Source organism: Rhagoletis zephyria, unplaced genomic scaffold, assembly GCF_001687245.7.
Source record: "Rhagoletis zephyria isolate East Lansing unplaced genomic scaffold, Rhagoletis_zephyria_1.1 Rzeph_scaffold_00283, whole genome shotgun sequence".
Lineage (NCBI taxonomy): Eukaryota > Metazoa > Arthropoda > Insecta > Diptera > Tephritidae > Rhagoletis > Rhagoletis zephyria.
This window is the reverse complement of record NW_016157367.1, coordinates 202,074-224,074: the sequence shown is the minus strand read 5'-3', so window position 1 is coordinate 224,074 and position 22,001 is coordinate 202,074. Positions and strand designations below refer to the sequence as shown.

The following is a 22,001-nucleotide window of genomic DNA, read 5'->3' as shown; positions in this document are numbered from 1 at the left end:
TACAATTTTTTCGCACGAATTGCTGTTTTGTGTCACTTTTTTGCAAACTCTCGAACTATTCCCTGCAAACTGCTTTATTTACGTACGTACTATTTATTGTCCCATTTTCCTGATACTAATTTGTTTTTTATTTTGTTTTGTTTTTGGTTTTTTACTTTGCATAAAAAAAAAAAACCAAACGAATTACACGAAAAATTCTTCAAAATTTTTCAAAACTTACTACTAAACACAACAAATACGTAAACCTTCACAAAAAAGGCTAAGATATTTGTTGAACTGGGTCAAAGTGTTGACATAACGGTACTCGATATGGACAACAGCAGTGATGATGAGAAATTGGGCAGGTAAGTTTCTTAAGAAAGAATACGAAAAAATCAAATTCAAATAAAATAAAACAAAATATTAAATGAAGTAAAAAACAGATTAAGAAATCAAAGTTAAATAAAATATAAAAAATTAAATGGATTAAAAAAAAATAAATAAGTATAATATAACTAAATTAAGTAAATCAAAAGCTAAATAAAAGTAAAAAACTTAGTTGAAAAGTAGTAAGACAATATAAAACAAAAGAAAATAAAATAAAATAAAATAAAATAAAATAAAATAAAATAAAATAAAATAAAATAAAATAAAATACTAAAAATTAAATAGATTAAAAAAAATGAAATTAAAATTAAATTAAAATATAAAAATTAAATGGATTAAAAAAACAAAACATTAAATCAAATCAATTTTTATAAAAACTAATAAAATAAATTAAAGTTGAATAAATAACACGAGATAAAAATACAAAGACAATAAAAGGAGCTAACTAAATAAAATTAAACAAAATCAAATAGATTTTAAAATTTTAATTTCACAAAAAAATAATAATAATTAAACAATAAAAAATAAATTTAGGAATAAAACACATAACTATATACAAAAAAATATTAAAATAAATAAATAAATTTAATAAAATAAAATAATAATAAATATACGCCGGATATTAAAAATAAAATGACATTAACAATATGTAATAAGAAATTAAAAAATCAATGCAACCACCTAAAACACAAGACAAATAAAAAATAAGAAAAAATAATATAAGATAAGTGAAACTTACATAAAAATTTGCATGAAATAAAACAAAATAAAAACATATTAAATAGCTAAAGACAGTTAAAATGAAAAAAATTAAAGTATGATGTAATATAAAAAATTAAGTTAGGCAAAAAAATAAATAAAGCAAAGTTAAATCAAATGAAAGATACAATTTAAAAATTAAATGGATTAAAAACAGAAACTAAATAAAATAAAAAATTAAATTAAATTAAATTAAAATATTAAATAAAAAAGTTATTAATATCAAATAAAATAATAAAATTAAATTAAATAAAATAAAAATAAATATATACAAAATTGAATGATTATATGAATTATATGAGCATAAAATAAAAAAAAAACATAAAATGGCTAAAACACATTAAAACAACACATTAAAATTAAATAAACTAAAATAAATTTGAAAAAATTAAGTACAGAAAAACAATAAGTTGCATTGAAAAAAAAATAAATTCAAAAATTATAAAATAAAATAAATAACTTTGTAAAAATTAAAACAAAATTACAGCAAAAAAAGTAAAGCTAAATTAAATAAAAAGGGGAGAACAAATGATAAAGCTATAAGAAACAAAAAATAACTGATATAATATAAATAATAAATTATAAATGAATGCTAAATATTAAACGAACTAAAATAAAATAACATTGAAAACATTAAATAAAAAAAAAAGAGAAAAATAAATTTAAAAAACAAAAACTCGAAAAAATATAATAAATAAATATAAAATAAAAATAATAAGTTTATGAAGAATAGTATTAAGATAAAACACAATAATGATAAAAAAAAAATTAAATTAAATATGTAAAATAAAACGATAAAATAAAATTAAATAAAAAACGATATAAAACAAAAAATAATAAATGAAGTACAACAAATAATGAATTTAAGAAGTATATGAAAAACTAAAAAATAATATAAAATAATTAAAATAAAATAAAAAATTAAAACTATGTAATTTGAAATTTAATAAATATCAGTGCAATTACTTAAAACTCATACAAACCTATATATATATATACCTGTACTCAACCTCATAAACATTCTAACAATAGTCACCAAATTTATAACAATTCATGCACATGCCTAAATACACAATAACAATAAGCAAGTAATTATATATAAATATAATCAAACGAATNCCCCCCCCCCCCCCATCTCCTAATTACTCAACAAACACTTGGCGTTTACCGTGTAATTAACGTGAGTAGATGGCAGATTTTGTAGTTGAGGCGCTACCCAGCTGTTCATGTTTGTAATTTTTATTTATTACTGTTGTTTTTGGCCTTGTTTTGAATACTACCACAACAGTTAAAACTATCTTACATTCCAACCTTCAATTACTCCCAACTTGTCTTTGCATGACTGCCAACTTTGTGTTTATTCCGAGGTCAATGAACTTATTGCTCACCTTTTACTGAAATAAATTACTTAACATTACAAATAAACTAACAACAAATCCATATTTAGCCATCAAATTTCCATTTATGAACAACAATTGCTTCTGTAAATTACGTGCACCAAATTTCGTTATTCTTGTAGGCCCCTGCCTTCGCTGATGGCACTTTGGAACTCAAGGCCGTCTTTAATTTATGGGACTCAGATATACCTGGTAGTCCAAATGATGATTTTTTGGGCAGGTTTGACAATTTTATTCGTTGACCTTTGTTGGTTTTTTTTTCTTGTTCGCATTATTCGTGTTAAGTTTGTTGTTGCGTTTTTTTTTTTCAAAGTGTTTCCTATACTAACACGCTGTAAATATATGAGTTTCAAAAGCGCCGTTTGTCTGACTAAATTACTCGTTTTAAGAGCAAATTATTTACAGTTTTATTGGCTTATTTTTAAAGTTATTTGTTATTCTAATATTATGTTTTTTTTTTTAGTTGTAGTTTCATGCCCCTGCATTCAAGGCTTGATAAGTATGAGCAATAAGTAGCTTTGTAAAAATCATAGGTAATACAATGTAGGAATTAAGCTATGATCTAGAAGAAATTTCTTATTCTTCCAATTTTGATGATTTTAATTATCTTAAAGACAATCTAAAAAATAACCACATTAAAATTGTTCAGTTATCGGGTAAACGAATCTCAAAATCTGCTCGATTTTATGCAATCGAACAAAGCTTTTAAGCTGTATTATTTCTGGAATCGCCACTATTTACTTTTAGATTTATATTTATTTTTGTAATCACACAATTTCAACTCCGCTGGGAATGCGAAAAAGGTATCGCTGGATGCTATCAAGGTCCTAAATAGACATTTGTTCAGTAATATGATAGGTTAGGTTCACGTCAATTTTTACGGCGCACTTAAGGCCCCGCCAGATAGAAAATCTTTTCTGCGTCACAGGGATGCTTTTGACTGACACAACGCACAGAACGTGCTACAACAAAATCGTTGCAGAAAACAAAAGGGCTCAATTTGATTGGTCTAAAATCAGCTGCCGTTTGTGATACCGCCCAGATCCCAAAAACCCCTACTCCACATTGAACCAGTTTATGGATTCAGAAAATCTGAGCAGCTGTCGTTTGTCCAACTGCCATTTTATCAGGTCTGTTTGGATTGACTCCTTAGCCATTCCATTTGGTTCGATTTTCGACCTTTGTTGGATTCACTTGCATTACGTCACACAATGTTTGCGGAAATTTCCCACTTATAATCAGGGCAACCGCTCTCCATGTGGCTCAGCAAACGATTTAGGGCTGATACCCACATAATAGGAGACAGGACACCGCCCTGCGGCGTTCCTCTACCAACAAATCTAGTCAGCGAAGTTCCAGCAAGTTCCGCTCGCAGTTCCCTGCATATCAGCATTAGGTTTACGATTGCCCCGGATCGATGCCTAAGTCCGTTAGTGCAGTGGTAATTATTTCAGTGATGGCCCCTTCAAAATAATGTATCACCGAGATTGAAATCAGGAAACAGTCATAGAGGGATAAGTCGTTTGAATATGCTGGATGGGGTAGCAGTTCATAGCCTAAGTTGTGAAATAATCGGCGGCACATATATATATACTATATAGGCACCATTCAAATGACCTTCGAAAATAGCAGCTTAAATTTTTATGAAAAAATAAATAAAAAATTCAAAACTTATATTTTTTAAAGTAATTTGAAATTCAAAGGAATGTTTTTTTTTCATAGAGCGAGAATGTTTACTAGATCCTCAAGTAGAACCATTTTTTCTGCAGGTCATTCCACAGCTTAAACTATTTATAAGCGCAAGGCATACAAAATCTTTCCTGTAGCTCAATGTATAGAATATTTCCATAGAAACAAGATTAAGGGCCGGTTACTCAATGTTTGGTTAACAGTAACTACAGCTAAAACATCGTTATCGACGTTATCGACCCCCGGTTATATGTTATGGGTTCGATTACGTCGATAACGATGTTTAGCCGCACTTAGTTTTAACCAGACATTGAGTAACCGGTCCTAAGTTTTACATGACTGTTATTGATTGCAAATGGTTTATGAGCAGTCCCCTAGAGGTGGAAGATTCAGCCTTATTTACCCTAACCAGGCATTCTTAGCGTTCCACTGCAGTGGTTGAACTGATCCCCCACTTAATGTATCGTTGTTCTGTAATATGTTATTACGCCTTGTTACGAATACTAAGCGACATTACAGGAACCCTCAAATAAATAATGTAGTTGAGAACGTTTAGATAGTTTGTAGATTGACCTAATGATTAGGTGTAAGCTTAACGCCATAATGTCGATACTTTTTTACTCGGTCCTACATACTTATCCATAATCTAAACTAGCACACTTACTGTCCTATTGTAAACATACAGTCCATATAGAGTGACATAGTTAGCATGCCATCCCCCTCCGTCCCATTCTTTTTCTCTTTCTTTGACACACCACAAAATTGCATGAATTTGAATACTACATAGGCACGAACTAAGTTACTAACTTACCCTATGACATGCAGGTACATTAAATAAAAACAAGCACGTTTTAATTTCCGTTCCATTTTGGCTGCTAAAGTTTATTGCAACTATTTGTTGTAGTCTCATTTAGTTATGTAAGTGCACAAATAGCAAAAGTTGTTACAAATTTTGTTATTAAGTGTAGTAAAAAAGTACCTAAATTCAAACATGCGAATATATAATTATATTAACAGTAGAAAATTATGTGTAAAAATTTGTTTAAGTGCAAAAGACGGAATTCGTAAAAATTTCGTTTTTTTCTTGTGTCCGCCATCTCTTTTCTCTCTCTCTCCCACTCTTATACTACGCAACGCACTCACAACTGCGTGAATTTAACGCTACTAATACACCTTGCTGGTATGTTGTGGACATGCCACGCCCACTCCACCACAAACATAAACAGGCTGTGGTTGAGGTGACGCAACATACATTGTTGGTTTTTAGACTCTATGATTGGGATCGCACTGGCGACGATGAATCACTTGGCAGGTTGGCAAATTTTGTGTTTTCGTTCTGACATTTCGTTCATTAATTTAAAAGCTCTTTGAGGACTTCATTTCACGAGTTGTATGTTTAGTTTATCTTTGTTTTTTTGAATGTTGTTTGGTTTATGAGTTACAGACATATTTTTTTTTTTTCAAATGTGAAAAAGAAAAAAAAAATTTAACATATAAATACATTAAAAAATCAGAGATTCTTTGGAACTCCGTAACCCAAAAACATTACATTTCCATTTTTCCAAATTTCTGCTGTAAATTCTACTTTAAACTTTTATTTATTTAGTCATTTTTCTCTGTTGAGTTCGCCTTTCCTTCATCAACTTTCTTGGGGTGTCCACAGTGTAAGCATCTTTTCATTTCAAAAGCTACTTTGGTTTGTACGTTTCGTGAAACACGAGGCGGCGCCCAAGGTATTCGCTTCTCGGGAATGGCCTACAAAGAGAAGAAGACATTTAAAAGTTACAAATTTTGTTTTATTTTATTTTAAAGTTTCGTTTACAATAAACTTTTCAGATCAATGAGGAGCAGAGAGGTCCTTTACCCTGTGCCCATATAATATAAAGAAATTTTAGGTCTGTATGATTGCCTCTGAAATGGACCATTTAGACTCATTCCCTACAAACAAATCTCTGCGCTTGAGTTATAACATTAAGACGCACGCGACACAAATTGAAGGAGAAGCTCGACCAAAAACTTAGAAAAAATGTGGGCAACAAATATGTATCTTATATCTTATTAGATCCCGAACGTTAGACCCGTTTGTCTTAGACCTTCCTGAACGCTGGCCATGCAAACGGTGACTCCGTAAAACAGATTGGGCTGTGCCAAAACTTTGTAGCCAGTTTTGATTGCTCACGTTTTACCTACATAAAGCCGTAATGTCTTTCTTTCCTAGGACGGTGTATTATATTCTGATCGGGTTTTCAGAATCACTAGGTGGTGTAAAGTATCCTACTTCGGATTTTCTTGATCTTCTTGATGCTGAACGCTCTGAAGGAACCGTAGATTTGATTACTCGAATATTCCAGTATTTCTAAGGGAAGCAATTCCCCTCTTCTAGATTGAAAACAAATGTATACATACAAGGATCCCTCAGAGGGGTGAACGGAAAAACAAGACCGCCCTGAAGTGTACTGATGAATGGTGCACTTTCCAGTGTGTAGCTGTCAATCTCAGTAAGACATCCCTAGTCTTGTTTACGCGGAAAAGAAAATTAGAAGGTGTAACCTAAGTCTTCCCGTGGATGTGAAATATCTAGCGGTAACGCTAGAAATGAAGTTGACATGGAAACTCACTTCGATCGGAAGGTAAATCAAGCGCTGAAAGTTTTCGGACAGTGTCGGAGAACCTTTGGTAAGACCTGAGGGCGGAGACCGGTTATGGTATCCTGAATGAGCGTATGTATAGGCATTACTGGGCCATGAGTACAACGTCAGGTCCAGTTATTAATTCTTTGTTGGATTTGCTACCTATGGATTAAGCGACCCAAGAGGAGACAATGAAAACAATGTGTCGACTGCAGTCCTTTGGATTGTGGTCCGACGATCGGAGTTCCGAGCACAGACAGTTATTTAGAACGTTGTGAGAGCAATACCTTTTGCTTTTCACTCCTAATGATAAGCTTACACCTGGGATCCCCTTTGGTAAAAAGTACGTCGTTAGATTTCCTACAAGGGAACAGTGGAGAGATCCTGGTACTCTCTTGGGAAGCGCGGTGAAAACTTTCTACACGGAAGTATTTACAATATTGAAAGTGGCAGACTGTATAATTGGCGAAAGGTGGCGCGGACATAAAATCAGGACCCACAGTGGCATCAAAGTTGCTCTAAACGCGTTGAAAACCACTCGCACCTCTTCAAAGAAAAATGGAGAGTCCAATGGGGCCGGAGTCAATTTTAGGGCCAAGCATAGAGGAAACGATCGGTTACATCAAGGATCTCATAAATAAAACTCTTAGGAGCCATTGATGTTGTATTAATACCTGCAAAACAACCAAGTGTTTCCTGAAAAGACCAAAAAGGGTGGTAGTAGCAAAATTCCTTCTCAGACAAAGAAATAGTGATCTCCAAGCCATGATAGGACTGATTACGGGGCACAATCCATGGGACCGGCATATGGTCACCATAGCCATCGTCGACGATCCACTGTGCAGATTTTATTTGGAGGATGAGGATAGTACAGAACAGAAAAGAGGAAGAGCTGGAAAGTGTCGAATACTATCTCTGTCGCATACTGCCTTAACCGGGTCTCGAATCTTGAACAAACCATTATTTCAGTTTATATTTGGTTGTTGGCACTTTGGACAGGGTAGTATTTAGTAGGATGTCTTTTGGAACTAATTTTCGCCATGCCTTGTCATTTTCCGTTTGCAGATAAGCCGACTTCTATACCAGTGCCATTTTTCGTTGTGGGAGGACATAGTTCCATCAATATCTAGCCGGTTTAGATTCTCTGGACATACATGATCTTCACAGCTTCGTGAGGAGAGCGCGATGGTTCTACCAAATGGTAAATGGCAAATACCGTAACGTGACCTTGTTAAAAACAGATCGTTTACGTTTAGATTCCAAAGTTATAGCGAGAGAGCACATTTCTTACAAAGTAGATGAAGATGACCAGTTTGGGAAAGTATGTAGGTCTCGTACTGAGTAGAATGTTGACATCACTAAGCCCATCTGAAAGGTGTAGTGTAGTTAATAGCCAATGGGACAACGGTCCATTTAACTTTTGTAGCTAAATATTTGGAAAAAAGCTACTAAGGATTTACTCTGTTCTATACGTGTGTGCAGCCTTCTAAATCATCCATCATTTGTAAGTCCAAGGGTTAACTACTAAACACAACCAATAATATTTTGACTGATTAATTTTTTACTCACCACTTGAGTACGTTCCGGTCGACCACTACAAGTAGGACAACGCTGCACCATTCTTGAGTTAGGCGATTTTAAAGCAATTGGTGCACTAAACGCTTGCTCCACTGAAGATTTCGGTCCATAGATGGTTATCAACTTAGGTAGACTAGAGTATGGACGTGTTTCAAATAATTTTTCACGATGTAAGAAACTACGGAACATTCCAGAAAGTAATTAGTTCAGTGAAAATGAATTTGGACTAAGCACTCTTGAAATTAATGCTATACTTAGTAGGTATGTACTTACTCTGGTCTCGGCGCCAGCCACAAATCCGACATACGCTTCGTTTGCATAATGTCGCCCAATTTCTGTAACAGCCGCACATTCTCCACTTCAATGCGTTGCAAACGTTCCTTCTCTATCTGCACTTTCTTGGGTTTGAGTATCACATGCGAGTAAATGGTCGGAGTGCGCATATCAATGGCCGGTTTGGCCGAACGTAGATTGGCACGATGATGTTCGTAACGTTGTTGAGTCCAAGGCAAATTCAAAAGCTTATCGCGGCGTGAAATCATTACGATGTTTACAAGTACTAGTTATATGGATGAAGATGAGCAAAGTGAAGTAAAAGTGAGATGTTGTTGACACAATGATTAACAAGCTACTTCACTGGGAGGCTTATCACTTGTTTGGTGTTTAGTAAATAAACTGTCTGTTAGGTCTGTGGGCGTTAAAGGGCAGGATAATTATTGTTTGTTTGCGCTGTTGCTTTGTTTCCACGGGCAGGTAGCTATTGCTTATGCTATGCGTAGTACGTATTTGTGAAGTGATAAGTGCGAGGGTATGTATGTATGTAAGAATGTTTATGCAGTCATGCCCTTTGATGCTTGGAAACCAGTGTCAAGGACACCAACTGGGTGTTTGTTTTTAGTTGCTGGGGGAAGGTTTTATTTTACTGAATGCCTGTCTATTCTTTTTCAGGTAGGCATGCATATCTACTTGTACATACATACGTACGTAACTTTCTACATACATATACCCATACGACATACATACTAATTGATCCTTCAAATGCCACCCCTTTGCAGCAGTGTAAGCATTCATAGATGCATTTTCCACTCCGTCTTTTTCCGATGCTGCAATTCTCAGCTTCTTTTTCGTCTAATAATTAATATAAATATTAAGTACACTCATCGGCATTTGTTCTTGCTTCGGCAGAACATATACTAAAATTGGAACGATACAGAGAAGATTAGCATGGCCCCTGCGCAAGGATGACACGCAAAATCGTGAAGCGTTCCACATTTTTTTGTGAAAATTCTCGAAGGACAATTTTATTTCGAGCGGTTCTGTATGTAAGATTGGCTATATCTATGTACTTCAATATAATGAAAAAATTCAAAATTGGTATGCAAATATGTATACGAATTTTATTAGGGTGGGCTACAAAACTCGATACTAAAAATCTTCTAGAAAGTCTTAAAAAAAAAGTATAAAATTACCAAACATCGAGGTTCTTGGGGTCACCGTAAATATTATCCGATCGGTAAACAGTTTAAATAGTCATTAAATACATTTCCACATGGCATTTTTTTAGATGGCGCCGGTTTTTGCCATTTCAATGCCTAACGGCTTACGGATTTCGAAACCGAAAAATGTATTTGTTCGCTGCATTCTACTATTCCGCGCGTAACGCGGCGTTGTAATTTGTATCCATTCTGTATTCATGCGTGTATTTTTGGTTACTAGAAATATGTGTAGTATATTTGAAGGTTTTCGGAATATATTCTGGCAACATGGATCTAAATCCTGTAAGAGACACGTTAGACTCCATGATCCCATACCCATTCTATTGAATGTTTTCAGGAAAGTTAACTAATGGCGTTTCTACAATAAATGCCACCTTCTCATTGCCCTCTTCTTAGTATTTGTATGTAGAGCGCAAAGAGAGGGTACAATTTTTCGGAAAGCTCCAAAAACTTAATGAAATTAAAAAAAAATATATATGTATTTTTCTTTTTAAATCAATAACATCTAAAAATTTAAAGATATTTAAATTTAAAAAATATTAAAAAAAAATATTAAATTAGTTTCGAAAATCTAAAGAAAATGAAACAAAATGAAGGTAAAAAAAGAAAAAAATAAATAAATTAAAACAAGGGAAAAAGTTAAATAAGTTCCTAAAATTTAAATTNTCTATATCTATCTCGATTCGTTTTGGCTGTTACAAACAACCGTTATGTGAACAAAATTAATATACCCTTGTGCACAAGTGCGCTCGGGTATAAAAATGTATATAGTGCTTTGCTCACACGATCATTGCCATTGTTGAGACAGCGCGAGCAAAATGATATACAAGTGTTTTCTGTCAAAAGAGCCTTTCACCATGAAAGTTGGTAAGGGAGCTTTTCTTGTAAGTCTTTCGTGCCAGAATAAATAAAATCTTTCAAACTATCTTGCCGGCTGCTTTTCAATTGCCTAACAAAAGACTTTCTACATCTTAGCCCGTATTGCCCTGTAACACTACTACATGGTCGTGTAAGGAAACTAATTCAAGTTCTTAGGCTTTTCTTCGCAAGATTAATAGCCCTTCCGCTGTCGTGTAAGCCCTAATGACCAGTACCGAACCAAAGGGTAGCCCTGGTATGCGTTCCTAGTCGAATCGAGTTTTGCAATTACCTAACAGCATTGACGACGTTTCACAAGACTCCAGGGCCGAGCTGCGTGACATGATGTTTATACAGGACCCCGTTAGCCCTTCTTCGAAGGCATTCACGGGCTTGTATCCATTACTGTACATATCTTGGGATCCTTCTATAGTTTAGAATACTAATTCGTTTATACATTCTAACTTAAGTAAACAAAATTAATTGCGCTTAAAAATTTTAAAGCTTTTTAACAGATATCTTAATGGTAATCTCGATTATTGGATGATTTAAGTGAGCGCTTACTAACTACCGCTAGTTCAAAAGCCTTCAAATATCATTTTTCTCATCTTTATACTTTAGTTTTCTAACAATTTTCCAAACAGTTTTTCAGTTCATCCAAAAACCATGAAATCATGCTTTTAATTTTTTTCAAAACAACTTGTCCTCGAAACTAAAACCTCTTTTATCTTCCAGAGCCACCATCGAGATTTTCAATGTGATCAAGAGAGGCGTTGTGGATACGGTAATAGCCTGTAGTGACTTTCAATCACCTTTCGCCATTTATTAATCAGCATCTCTTTACCATTCGATTCGCAGTGGCTAACCTTGGAGGATGCCAAGCATGGGCTCTTACATGTACGCATGCAGTGGTATAAGTTGACTGCCGATCCCAATGACCTACAAGCGGCGCTGCTGGAGACACAATTGCTGCGCGTAACTTCCATGAGCACAGCACTACTCACAGTCTTCATCGATTCGGCCAAGAATTTAAAGGTTGGTACTATTTTCATATACACAAAAGGAAAATATGACTGCCGCATGCCTTCTACCTAAATATTACCTAACTTTTCTTCATCTTTCTCCGCGCCTTAGCAAGCTCGCACCAGCTCCAAACCTGATCCCTACCTAATCGCCATGGTTGGCAAGCACAAGGAACAGACTGCCATGATAATGCGCGATGATTCGCCTGTTTGGGAGCAGGGCTTCACCTTCCTGGTAGGCAATCCAGAAAATGAGTCACTTCAAATACGCGTTGTCGATCAGAAGACCGGTAACGATATCGGACAGTATACTTACCCGGTGAACTTGCTGCTACCCAAGAAGAATATGGAGTTGATGTCACAACCATTCCAGTTACAGAAATCTGGTCCCGAATCGAAATTGATCATGTCACTCTCACTGCGCATACTCAAGCCTGGCGAGGTGGTAGAAGAGAGCGAACAAAAATCTGGTTCCACAGAGTCTTCGGCAGCGTTAACGCGTTCGAGCTCGGTGAAAACGCCAACGCTGGAGAATGCAAGCAGCAAGGTGTGCAAAAAAACTCATTGCAGTGTTTCCCCAATAAAATAAAAAAAAAACATTCCTAATTATTTGTATCTCTTAATATTTTGTTTTTCCAACTCCACCCACCAGGATCTACAGTCTCCAACTAGCCGTATTTCAGCTGAGTCTCCCATTGTCGAGGAACAGGTCGAGACAATGAAGCCCTCACCCACCGCCACACCCTATTCGGCGGCGCTCGAGTCTGGCGAAGCTGTGCTCACCCATCGCATGCCCGATTTGTCTAGTTCGACTGGCGAGTATGGACTCGGTCGCATGTTGCTTTCTATACGCTACAGCGTGCAGCGTCAAAAACTTACCGTAACTGTGCACAAAATTATGTATCTGCCACTACGCGATCCCTCAAATATACCAGATCCATATGTTAAACTCTATCTACTGCCAGGGCGTAGCAAAGAATCTAAGCGTAAAACGATGGTGATCAAGGACAGTTGCAATCCTGTTTATGAGTCGACATTTGAATATCTCATTTCAACCGCTGAGTTGGCACAAACCGCACTGGAAGTGACTGTGTGCTCACAAAAGGGCTTCATCTATGGCGGTAGTCCCATTATGGGCATGGTAAGTGGGCGGGTAATTGAAAAACAAAAGTAATGTGTGTGTGACGATATTTTCTTTGGTTGTTTGTTTTTGTAGCTAAGAATTGCACTAAATGATCCAGAGATCTCCACTAATGGTCTGAATTCATGGATGGATCTGCAGCCGGAAATAAAGCACGATTAAGCGGAGGACAGGAGGGACATTTGAACTTGGTGGAGTGTGTTTACTAGAGCGAGGCAGTTCTTGAAAGAACTCCGCTGAGCAGCAAAGTATAACTATTTCAAACAAGCACCTAATCAAAATATTGCCGTAGTACTTCATTTTTCCAAAATGGTTAAATGGAATGTTTATTTAAAAGCTAAAGGGTATTTTTAAAGTGAGGTGTTAGCTCTCATTCGTTAGCTTTAAATTTGTATACAGCAAATGAACAGTTATCTTCCGAATGTAAGTTGATTATCGCCTGCGAAATCGAACCTTAAGCCTCGCGCACACGGAGAGCTTATAATTGAGCTGAGAGATGAGCTGGTCGGCGTGCTATTAAGCGCTGTTGGAGTTGTGTAAGTATTCAATTGCGCGGATTATCTTAAACACATGCGCTGTGTTTGTCCGTTCTGCTTGCTGACCAACTCAGCTATAAGCTCTCTCTATGTGTGAGGCCTTACTCAGTAAAATAAGAATGTGCTACCAAAAACTGTTGTCCAACATTATATTCAGTGCCTATCACACAAAAGTTTCATACTATTTCTTTTTAACAAAAAAAAATATTATAAGGCCGTCTCCCTTCAAACAAAATTTTTTCCCCAACAAAATTTTTTTGAATTCAAATTATAATATGTATTAACTTGAAAAAACGGCCGTACGCTTTCAAATACATAAATAATATTTTTATTAAAAAAAAATTTTTTCCAAAAATTTATTTTTTATAACGTAATAATATTTTTTTGTTTTGTCGTAACTAATAAACCAACGTAGTAGTAGTATTATTTACTTTTTTCACTTTCATTGATCTTTTAACAAATTTTAAATTTTAAAGCAGAAAAATTTTTCGAAATAATTTGTCAACTTTTGGCATTTTCTCGTTAATCCAGGCGTTTAACAAACATTCTCTGTTAAATATATAAAATTTAAGACAAAGCTAAACATTTTTTAAAAACATTTGTTTTAACAAACACAAAATTTTAAAGAAAAAAATTCTTTTATTCAAATCATCTCAAAATTATATACATTTTTTAGTCTATCCAGAAATTTTAGGAACACCAAATCTGTCAATAACGCAACATTTTTTTTCAAAAAAAAAAATTTTAAAAAAGTTTTAAAGCAAATAAGGTTTTACTCCAATTCGATTTATTTAAATTGAAATCTTAATTGCTATTTTCAAAACCAAATGATAGAAATATTTAAAAAAAAATTTTTATTTTTCTGTCAATTTAAAGACGTAAGTCAAGCATTTCCTTATAATATATATTTATGTATGTAAATAATAATTCTAATTCGAATTTCGATTCATGTACTTCACTTGAAATTTTAATAGCTATTTTCAAAACCAAACGATAAAAATATCTAAAAAAAAATAAAATTTTGTGTTAATTTAAAGACGTAAGTCACGCATTTCCTAATAATATTTATTTATGTATGTAAATAATAATTCTTTATGTAACTATTTTTTATATTTAATACTAAATAACTCACGTCCAATATCTGTCAATATCGAATTTATAAGAATCTCGATCTGTTTTTTTTCTAATTTCTTTGATCGAAAACACGACTATGTGCCTTTTCCACCACTGTGTGTGTAGAGTGCACAATCTTTTTGGGAAAATAAATACGAAACTGTTAAGCTTTCATAAAAGTGTAATGTTTTAAATGTTTGTTACTAAACTTAAGAACAATATATTTAAAAAACAAACTCAATGTAAATTTGAACCAAAAAGGTTTATTTAAAAAAAAAAAATCTGTAATAATAATGTAATAAAAAAAATAATAAAGTGAATTAATGAACAAAACGGCGATCTGCAAACTCTTTTTTGAATGGCAGATGTTCGGGGTCAATGTTTCCAGTTAATGTGGGTATTAAATTTGTTAGATCGCTTTTAAAGAATTCGCCCACAGCTTATAAAAGCTTCCTGAGTTGCTCAAATAATTCTCCCCCACGCTGCACAGTAGTTCAAAACTGGAAAAAAATCAACGCGAGCTATTAGCCACTTGCAACTTGCACTTTGTTGTACTAAAATTTAATGGTCTATAAAACTGCATTAGTAAAATTTTTTTAAATACTCAAAAAATAATTTTATTTAGGAGATTTTTTTTTAAACATTCCAAATTTTTCTTCTAATTTTTTCTTCGTTTTAGGGGAACCCAAAAATGGTTTTCAACTAGTTTTTTTTACAAAAATTTAACATCAAAAATCTGGCTCAGTGTAAATCGTACAGTAAATTTTTCCATTTTTTGTGAAATTTAAATAAATCATAAAAGCCCAGTTACCCACGGACGTAAAAGCGGAGAACGTGTCAGCTGACTTGATCTATCTTATGGGATCTGAGTATTAACGAAAACTCACCACCGCAGCATATTCGATATGCTTCTACGCACTTCTAAGGTACGCGTCGTACACGTTCATGAGGTAACCGCGTTCTAACACAAATTTTCACTATTTTCACTAACACTCACTGTATGTACATTAGGGTGGTCCAAAGGAAGTAAAGTCGGAATTTTAATGCTTCCACCCCTAGGTTTATTCTATATCGAAAAAACTATACCCATCTTATTTTTTTCGGTCAAAGTTCCCATGTGTTTTATCTGAAAAAAAATAATTGGTATAAATGGTGTAGAATCCTCGAAAACAAACGGCAACCTTTTGCTCACCAGGAGTTGTTTATTTAACCAGTTTTTAATACATATTAACTATTTTTTATGGGTCCTCGAAAACCACGAAAAAATGCCATGTGGGGACCACAAAGTTAATAAAAAAATGGTAAAATAAACAATTAGGTATTATTTCTTGAAGTCTCCTGAAGAGAAACAGAGTTTGCCGATTAATATTGATTTTCATGGATTCTATATAGGGCTGGGCGATTATTCGATTACTCGAGCAAGTTGGTTAATCAATTATTCGGTTAATCAATTACTCGAGTAATCAAGATTTTGATTACTCAAAACGATGATTAATCGAGTTACTTGAAATATGATTACTCAAAAAAAATAATTTTGCTCGTTAAAAGAGTTTGCGTTGGAAAATGCTTATTTTCTTTTTTATATTCTGTATATGAAAAAATTTTTTGTTTTAATTTTTGAAAACAGAAACGTTGTTTTCAAAGTATCAAGGAACTTTAGCTACTTTATACATTTGTAAAGAGTTGAAATGTTGATTACTCATTTTACTCGAAATGTTGATTAATCATAAAGCAAATTACTCAAATATTTTTGTTTTTGGTTAATCAAAAATCTTGATTACTCGAGTAACTGAACTTTTGAGTAATCATAATTTCCAATTAATCGAATAATTGAGTTATTTACTTTATGATTAATTAAAATTTTGAGTAATCAATTAATCGCACAGCCCTAATTCTATAGCATTTTTACGGAAAAAAGTTGTTTCATCATATAAAAAAAAGGGAAACTTTGAGCGCTTTGAGCTACTTCTAAATTTTTATTTTTTCGATAAAGAAAAATCCCAGAAGTTGAGAGCATAGAAATTCCATTTGGACCACCCTAATGTACCTACATACATGCTATCAATGAAGTTTAGTCTAAAAAAAGTACATCTAGGGAGATGAAGATCCTATTGGTGGGTGCTATTGCCCTTGTGATGTAGCCTTTACCACATCACTATTAAATGTTCTAATTCAAAACTATTTGAAATAATAAAAGAACTCTGCCTGATCACAAAACAAAAGGTCAAGAGTTTAAAAGAAAATTAAATTAAATTAAATTATACATATGTATGTATGCACATATCGTAGCTTTGATGCAGAGTGTCATAATCCAAGTTGAGCCAAGTATGCTGAAATGACTGCCACCCCTTCTTCTAAGTTAAGTTACGATATGCACTTACAAACATATTTATGTACAAACGAAATTTGTTCCTACTACACATACTTACATTAGTGCATTCTTTCCATTAACTTGATTCATGTTTATTAACAAAAACTTTTGGAAATCCCTTCATTTTGAATATTTCAGGCTATCAAATAAGCAAGCTAAAAATTTAATTCTTCATTATTTAAAACATATACAGCAACCCTGTACTCTGTACTCTTTAGCAGCACAACTGTTCCCATTGCTATTTATAGCTGTTCCCACCAGCTGCCTGCATCGCTGAAGCGTAGTTGTTATTGTTGTTGCTAAAAGCAAAACAGCTTCATGGAAGTTGTATAGGTTTTTATTCGTCACAAATACTTTCTTGTAATTCGTAGACACTTTTTCGTGTGTTTGTGGTTATAAGTACTAAGTAAGTTTCGCTGTACTTGTTCTTGCTTCGGCAGAACATATACTAAAATTGGAACGATACAGAGAAGATTAGCATGGCCCCTGCGCAAGGATGACACGCAAAATCGTGAAGCGTTCCACATTTTTTTGTGAAAATTTCCTTTACTTGCTTTGGAAAAATTGCCACTTTTAATTCATCACTTATTTACAGCCGGTCTTAGAAGAAATTTAATTTAATTCAAGTAAAACAATAATTTTTACTTAGATTGCTTTCGGGAAACTTGCTATTAGTGAGCCTACTATTGTAAAAGTTTTTTTTAACTTCGCAATTCTTTTTAAAAAAAATCCCAACGTTATTGGTAAAACTTTAGCAAATTTTTTCATAAAGTTTTACATTTGTTAATTAAATTTATTTTTAGTTTTTTATTGAGTTTGTGGTCGTTATTTAGAAACTTTTTGTGAAAAACACCAATAAATATTTTGGTAGAAGTTATAGCTGCTATTTCGGAGATCACCAAATCTCCTCATCAGACTTCATCGAGTTTACTAAGACTTGATTTAGCAGTTCCGGCATAAAATTTATTTGAAATTTACATTTTTTTACATAAAAATTTTCACACAGGAAGAAAATTTCCGCTGTCTTATATGAAAGAGGATAAATAGATCATAACGCAGGTCAACAATTAAATGTTGGTATCAAGATATCGTTAGTGGTTTTTTTTGGGTGCGCATTGGCAACACTAAAAATATTTTTTACTTTTTTGCTGTAAAAAAAAAGAATCTGCAGAAGTGTTGGCTTCTAGATCAAAACGAAAAATTAGGGGTACGAAAGTGATGTTCTATCGTACANTGTAAAATTTTGGAAAAACCCTTTTTTTCTTAGTGTGTGATTTCGTTTATGACTTGGATATGCTCTTAACCATACCACGTATTCTACGTTTGCAGACCAAGACGAAGGCGCTGGACTGTTCCTTTTTTTTTTTTATCCGGATTATGTTATGGGATTTTGTTCAGATGTGTCAGCCTCATTATGGAATGCCAGCAAATTCAAAGGCGTCGTTTTATGGACAGTTCAAGAGACAAAATTTTATAGCTGGCCTAAGCACGAAAAACATAAGAACTGAAATATTTTGCTATAAAACTGTATACTCAAAAAAATTCGAACACTTATGAGAAAAATATATAAATTTGGCTACAAATTTGTTGAATTTTTTAAAGTTGTCTACAAAGTTTTAAACTTGGTGTTTGTTAGAGAATTAACTGTATTTCAATTGCAAATTCCTAAAAATAAATAAATAGCCACAAGTGGCAAACAATATCATTTTGAAATCGGGGTGCTATTGATTTCACCTATACAGCACATACAATTTGCCTTCTAGCGCTTTCTTGCAGATTTTTAAATAAAAAAATACGCATCAAAAATAAATTTGTTGCCCCAAAAAAAAAAACACCAAGTATAAAACATATTAATCTGCATATTAACTTTGTTTTAATTAAAAATAGCTTCTTTTAAAATTTCGCAGGCTGGATATTGACTTTAGAACTGTGGTCTAAAGGACATTTTTCCATAGAATTTTATGTAGCATCCAAATCTGCTACGAATGATGTAGAAAAAAATGACCCTTCCTAATGTACATATATCTATAGATAACTAAATCGCATAATGCCCCTTTATCATTTCTTGTGAATAAGAAAAAATGCATTTAATTTGTTTTATTTGTATTTTTTATTGTTTTTTTTATAATTTTTATGTATTCTTTTATTCAATATATTCGCAGTAGCACATCGAATACATCAAATATGGTGACATTTTGAATTTTTATATGTTTCCGCTCCACTTAGAAAGTTGTATGTATAATATGCATGTATTTTATTTATTATTATTTGTATGTATGAATGTCAGTGATTTATTATTTATATAATATTGGTGTAAGCAATTTTTTTTTTGTAGCTCGTTTTCATACAAATTTTATTGAAAAACAATTGGTTTTTGGCTTCGCGTTTAATGGTCATCTTAATTTTTAGTATTTGGATGTATTTATATATGTATGCATGTACATATGTATTTTTCTGATGAATGCATATATATTTGCACATACGTTTACAAACTTTACATATTTCGCTTTTTACTGCTGGTTTATTACTTGTTACGGCATTTGTTTCTTTTAAAATTTTTGTAATAAATTATTGTGCTTCCATACATATAGAAATATGAAATACTAAATTTAACATAGATATACATTCATCTGTATTTGAATACATACACAAATGTTATGACGCTTAATTATGCTTACACTTAATGGATTAAAACTTTTTTCATATTTGAAGATAATTTTTTTTTTAAATTTAAATTTTTAGGGCATATCCTAATGTCTTATCAAATGTACTTATATAAACATTATCATTTAATTTTTAGTTCTTTAGAAAAATTTTAGTTTTCTTTTTAATTTTAAATTTCAAAAACATCTAATGTTTTGTGAATTATCTTGTTGCCGTTCTCTTATAGAAAAATAAATTTTAATGGAAATTTTAAAAATATGCACCTTTCCTTACACAATTTCTAAGAAGAGCTTATTTGGACCTTACTTTGAAATTAACTTAAATATTCGGATCTTATTTATTATTAACTCAAGCAAATTTTGAAAAAAAAAAATTTGTTGAACATAATTCGTACAGTCCAAATAAAATCTTCGTTCTGCATTGGGCGTAATACTTAAAATATTGATTTCTTAAATAATTGGTTTTTTGGACAACTAGTCCTTTTTTATACACAGTTGTTGCTGTTTTTTGTTATTTCTGAAATTAAACACAGTTTTTATTTATAGCATTTGGATTTTAACCCACTGCTTCACAAAAAATTTTCGTTTCGAATTTTTTCTCACAGTTTTTGTCATCAAATTGCTTGCTTTCGAAACCTAACATCAATTTTACAGTTTTTTTTTTGAATAGAAAATAAGAATATACATACATTAAGTTTTTCACACAAAACATTTTATAGTGAAATTTATTTTACTTTTTTTAATTTCTAAAAATTTCTGTTTCGTTCAAATCTTTTAAAAAAGAAGTTTAGTGGCTCTCTCAAAGCATTGAAAGAGGTTTGAAATGTTTAATAAATAAAAATAATATTAAATTAAATAAACAAATCGTGCAAAATAAAATATTAAAAACCGCTTTTTAGTTTTATTAATGATTTTTAATTTACATAAAAAATATGTGTGAAATAAAATAAAATCAACTATATACTTAAATTAAAATAATATAAAATGTGCATTTAAACTTCTTTAAAGATTAAGAAAAAATTATAAAAAACCAAAAGAATAAAAAATAGATAAAATAAAAAAATTAAACATAATTATTTAAAAACAAGTCGTCACCTGAAATGCAAAAACACGTAACAAACACCATCGTTGAAATGCAAGAAAACATAATTAATAAAAAAAATTCAAATTTCACCTTTTTATTTATATGATAGAATTCATCGAAAAACGAATCCAAACATCATTTTATGAAAAAAAATCAAAATATTAGTCCATTTCATTTGCGATGTTGTTACGTCTTTTTGCATTTCAGGTGACGAAATACATTTTTCAATTAGGGAAATATTTTATTAATTTATTATAACAAAGAAAAGTAAATAAAAAGGAATTTTTAACTAATGGAACTTTATTAAATTATTTATAAGAAATTAAAATGTAAATTTATAATAAAAAAACAAAGTAAATAAGTAAAAAGTAAATGAAAAAATTAAACAAAATTAATTAGAAAATAAATGTTTCGTTTAATAAAATAATTTATTAATTAGTTATAAGTAGAACTAAGTAAAATAAAATAATAAAATATAAAACAACGAAAAATAATTTTTTATTAATGCAACTTTATTTAATTTGTTATAATAAATTGTAATGTATTTAGTATACTTAAATATGTATACATACATAAATGAAAATTTAAATTTTATATTAACTTTTCATATTAAAGTAAATAAAAGAAAACAAAAAAATATTTAACAAAATTAAATAAAATTGCATAAATTAAATAAAAATATATCTATTAATGATATTTTTATAATAAATTAAGTTCATAAAAAAAATACAACAAAGTACATTTAATTAAAAATAGATGAAATAAAATAAATTTTTTCAACTCCCCCTATCTTTGCAAACCGATGGAACTTTAGGCAAAGGTTTTTTTTTAACTTAGAAAGCGCAGTCTGACTTTTGGCTTAAACTCTCTTTTAGAACTTTCTGTTGAGAAATTTTAAAGAAATTAAAATTTCTGAAATAATTTATGTCGAAAAAAAAATTTTCACAAAATTTTTCCTGAAATATTTTTGTGGAATAAACTTTTCTCGGTATTTTAGTAAATAATGATTACGTAAATGACTAGCTCGAAGGCTACATATTTATGTTGAGTTTGAAGTTAAAAAAAATATATAGTTTTATTGTTTTTGCAAAAGAAATGTGGTTTTGCATAAAATTTTGTGGTCAGAAAAAACTTGCTATTAGCTTTCATTCAAATCAAAATTTAAAGATGAATAATTTTCTGATTTTTTTTTTAACAAAATAAATTTTCGATTTCGGTCATTTAGGAAACAATTATTTTCTTATATTTAATATTAATAATTTGATAAAACACTTAAACGTTTTTTTTTTGTTTTCACT

At 31.7% G+C, this 22,001-nt stretch overlaps 2 protein-coding genes across 7 annotated transcripts in view; one reads left to right on the top strand and one right to left on the bottom strand.

The window, feature by feature from the left end:
• Positions 1–13,677, top strand: part of Esyt2 (extended synaptotagmin-like protein 2) — a 41,142-nt gene extending 27,465 nt beyond the window's left edge. For 5 of the 6 annotated variants that reach the window (XM_017610130.1, XM_017610131.1, XM_017610126.1 and 2 more), the window contains exons 7-12: positions 259–344; positions 11,509–11,557; positions 11,632–11,808; positions 11,908–12,342; positions 12,448–12,936; positions 13,012–13,677. In XM_017610130.1, the coding sequence (XP_017465619.1) occupies positions 259–344; positions 11,509–11,557; positions 11,632–11,808; positions 11,908–12,342; positions 12,448–12,936; positions 13,012–13,098 (1,323 nt within the window). In that variant the 3' untranslated portion in view covers positions 13,099–13,677. The remainder of the gene's footprint in view (positions 1–258; positions 345–11,508; positions 11,558–11,631; positions 11,809–11,907; positions 12,343–12,447; positions 12,937–13,011) is intronic. The other variant, XM_017610127.1, reaches the window with a different exon arrangement.
• Positions 4,912–9,124, bottom strand: LOC108358678 (uncharacterized). The gene is made up of 3 exons (XM_017610133.1): positions 8,693–9,124; positions 8,411–8,597; positions 4,912–5,966 (listed from the first exon to the last, which is right to left on the bottom strand). The coding sequence occupies exons 1-3, from the start codon at positions 8,959–8,961 to the stop codon at positions 5,814–5,816; spliced, it is 609 nt and encodes a 202-aa protein (XP_017465622.1). The 5' UTR covers positions 8,962–9,124; the 3' UTR covers positions 4,912–5,813.
• Positions 13,678–22,001: the final 8,324 nt, after the last annotated feature.

Bases quoted from the DNA above. Each gene is read 5' to 3' on its own strand.
- LOC108358678 (XM_017610133.1), bottom strand. From the start codon at position 8,961: ATGATTTCACGCCGCGATAAGCTTTTGAATTTGCCTTGGACTCAACAA. The intron at 8,598-8,692 runs GTAAGTACATAC...AATGTTCCGTAG, and splicing joins TGGCTGGCGCCGAGACCAGA to TTTCTTACATCGTGAAAAAT. The intron at 5,967-8,410 runs GTGAGTAAAAAA...TTCTCTTTGTAG, and splicing joins GACCGGAACGTACTCAAGTG to GCCATTCCCGAGAAGCGAAT.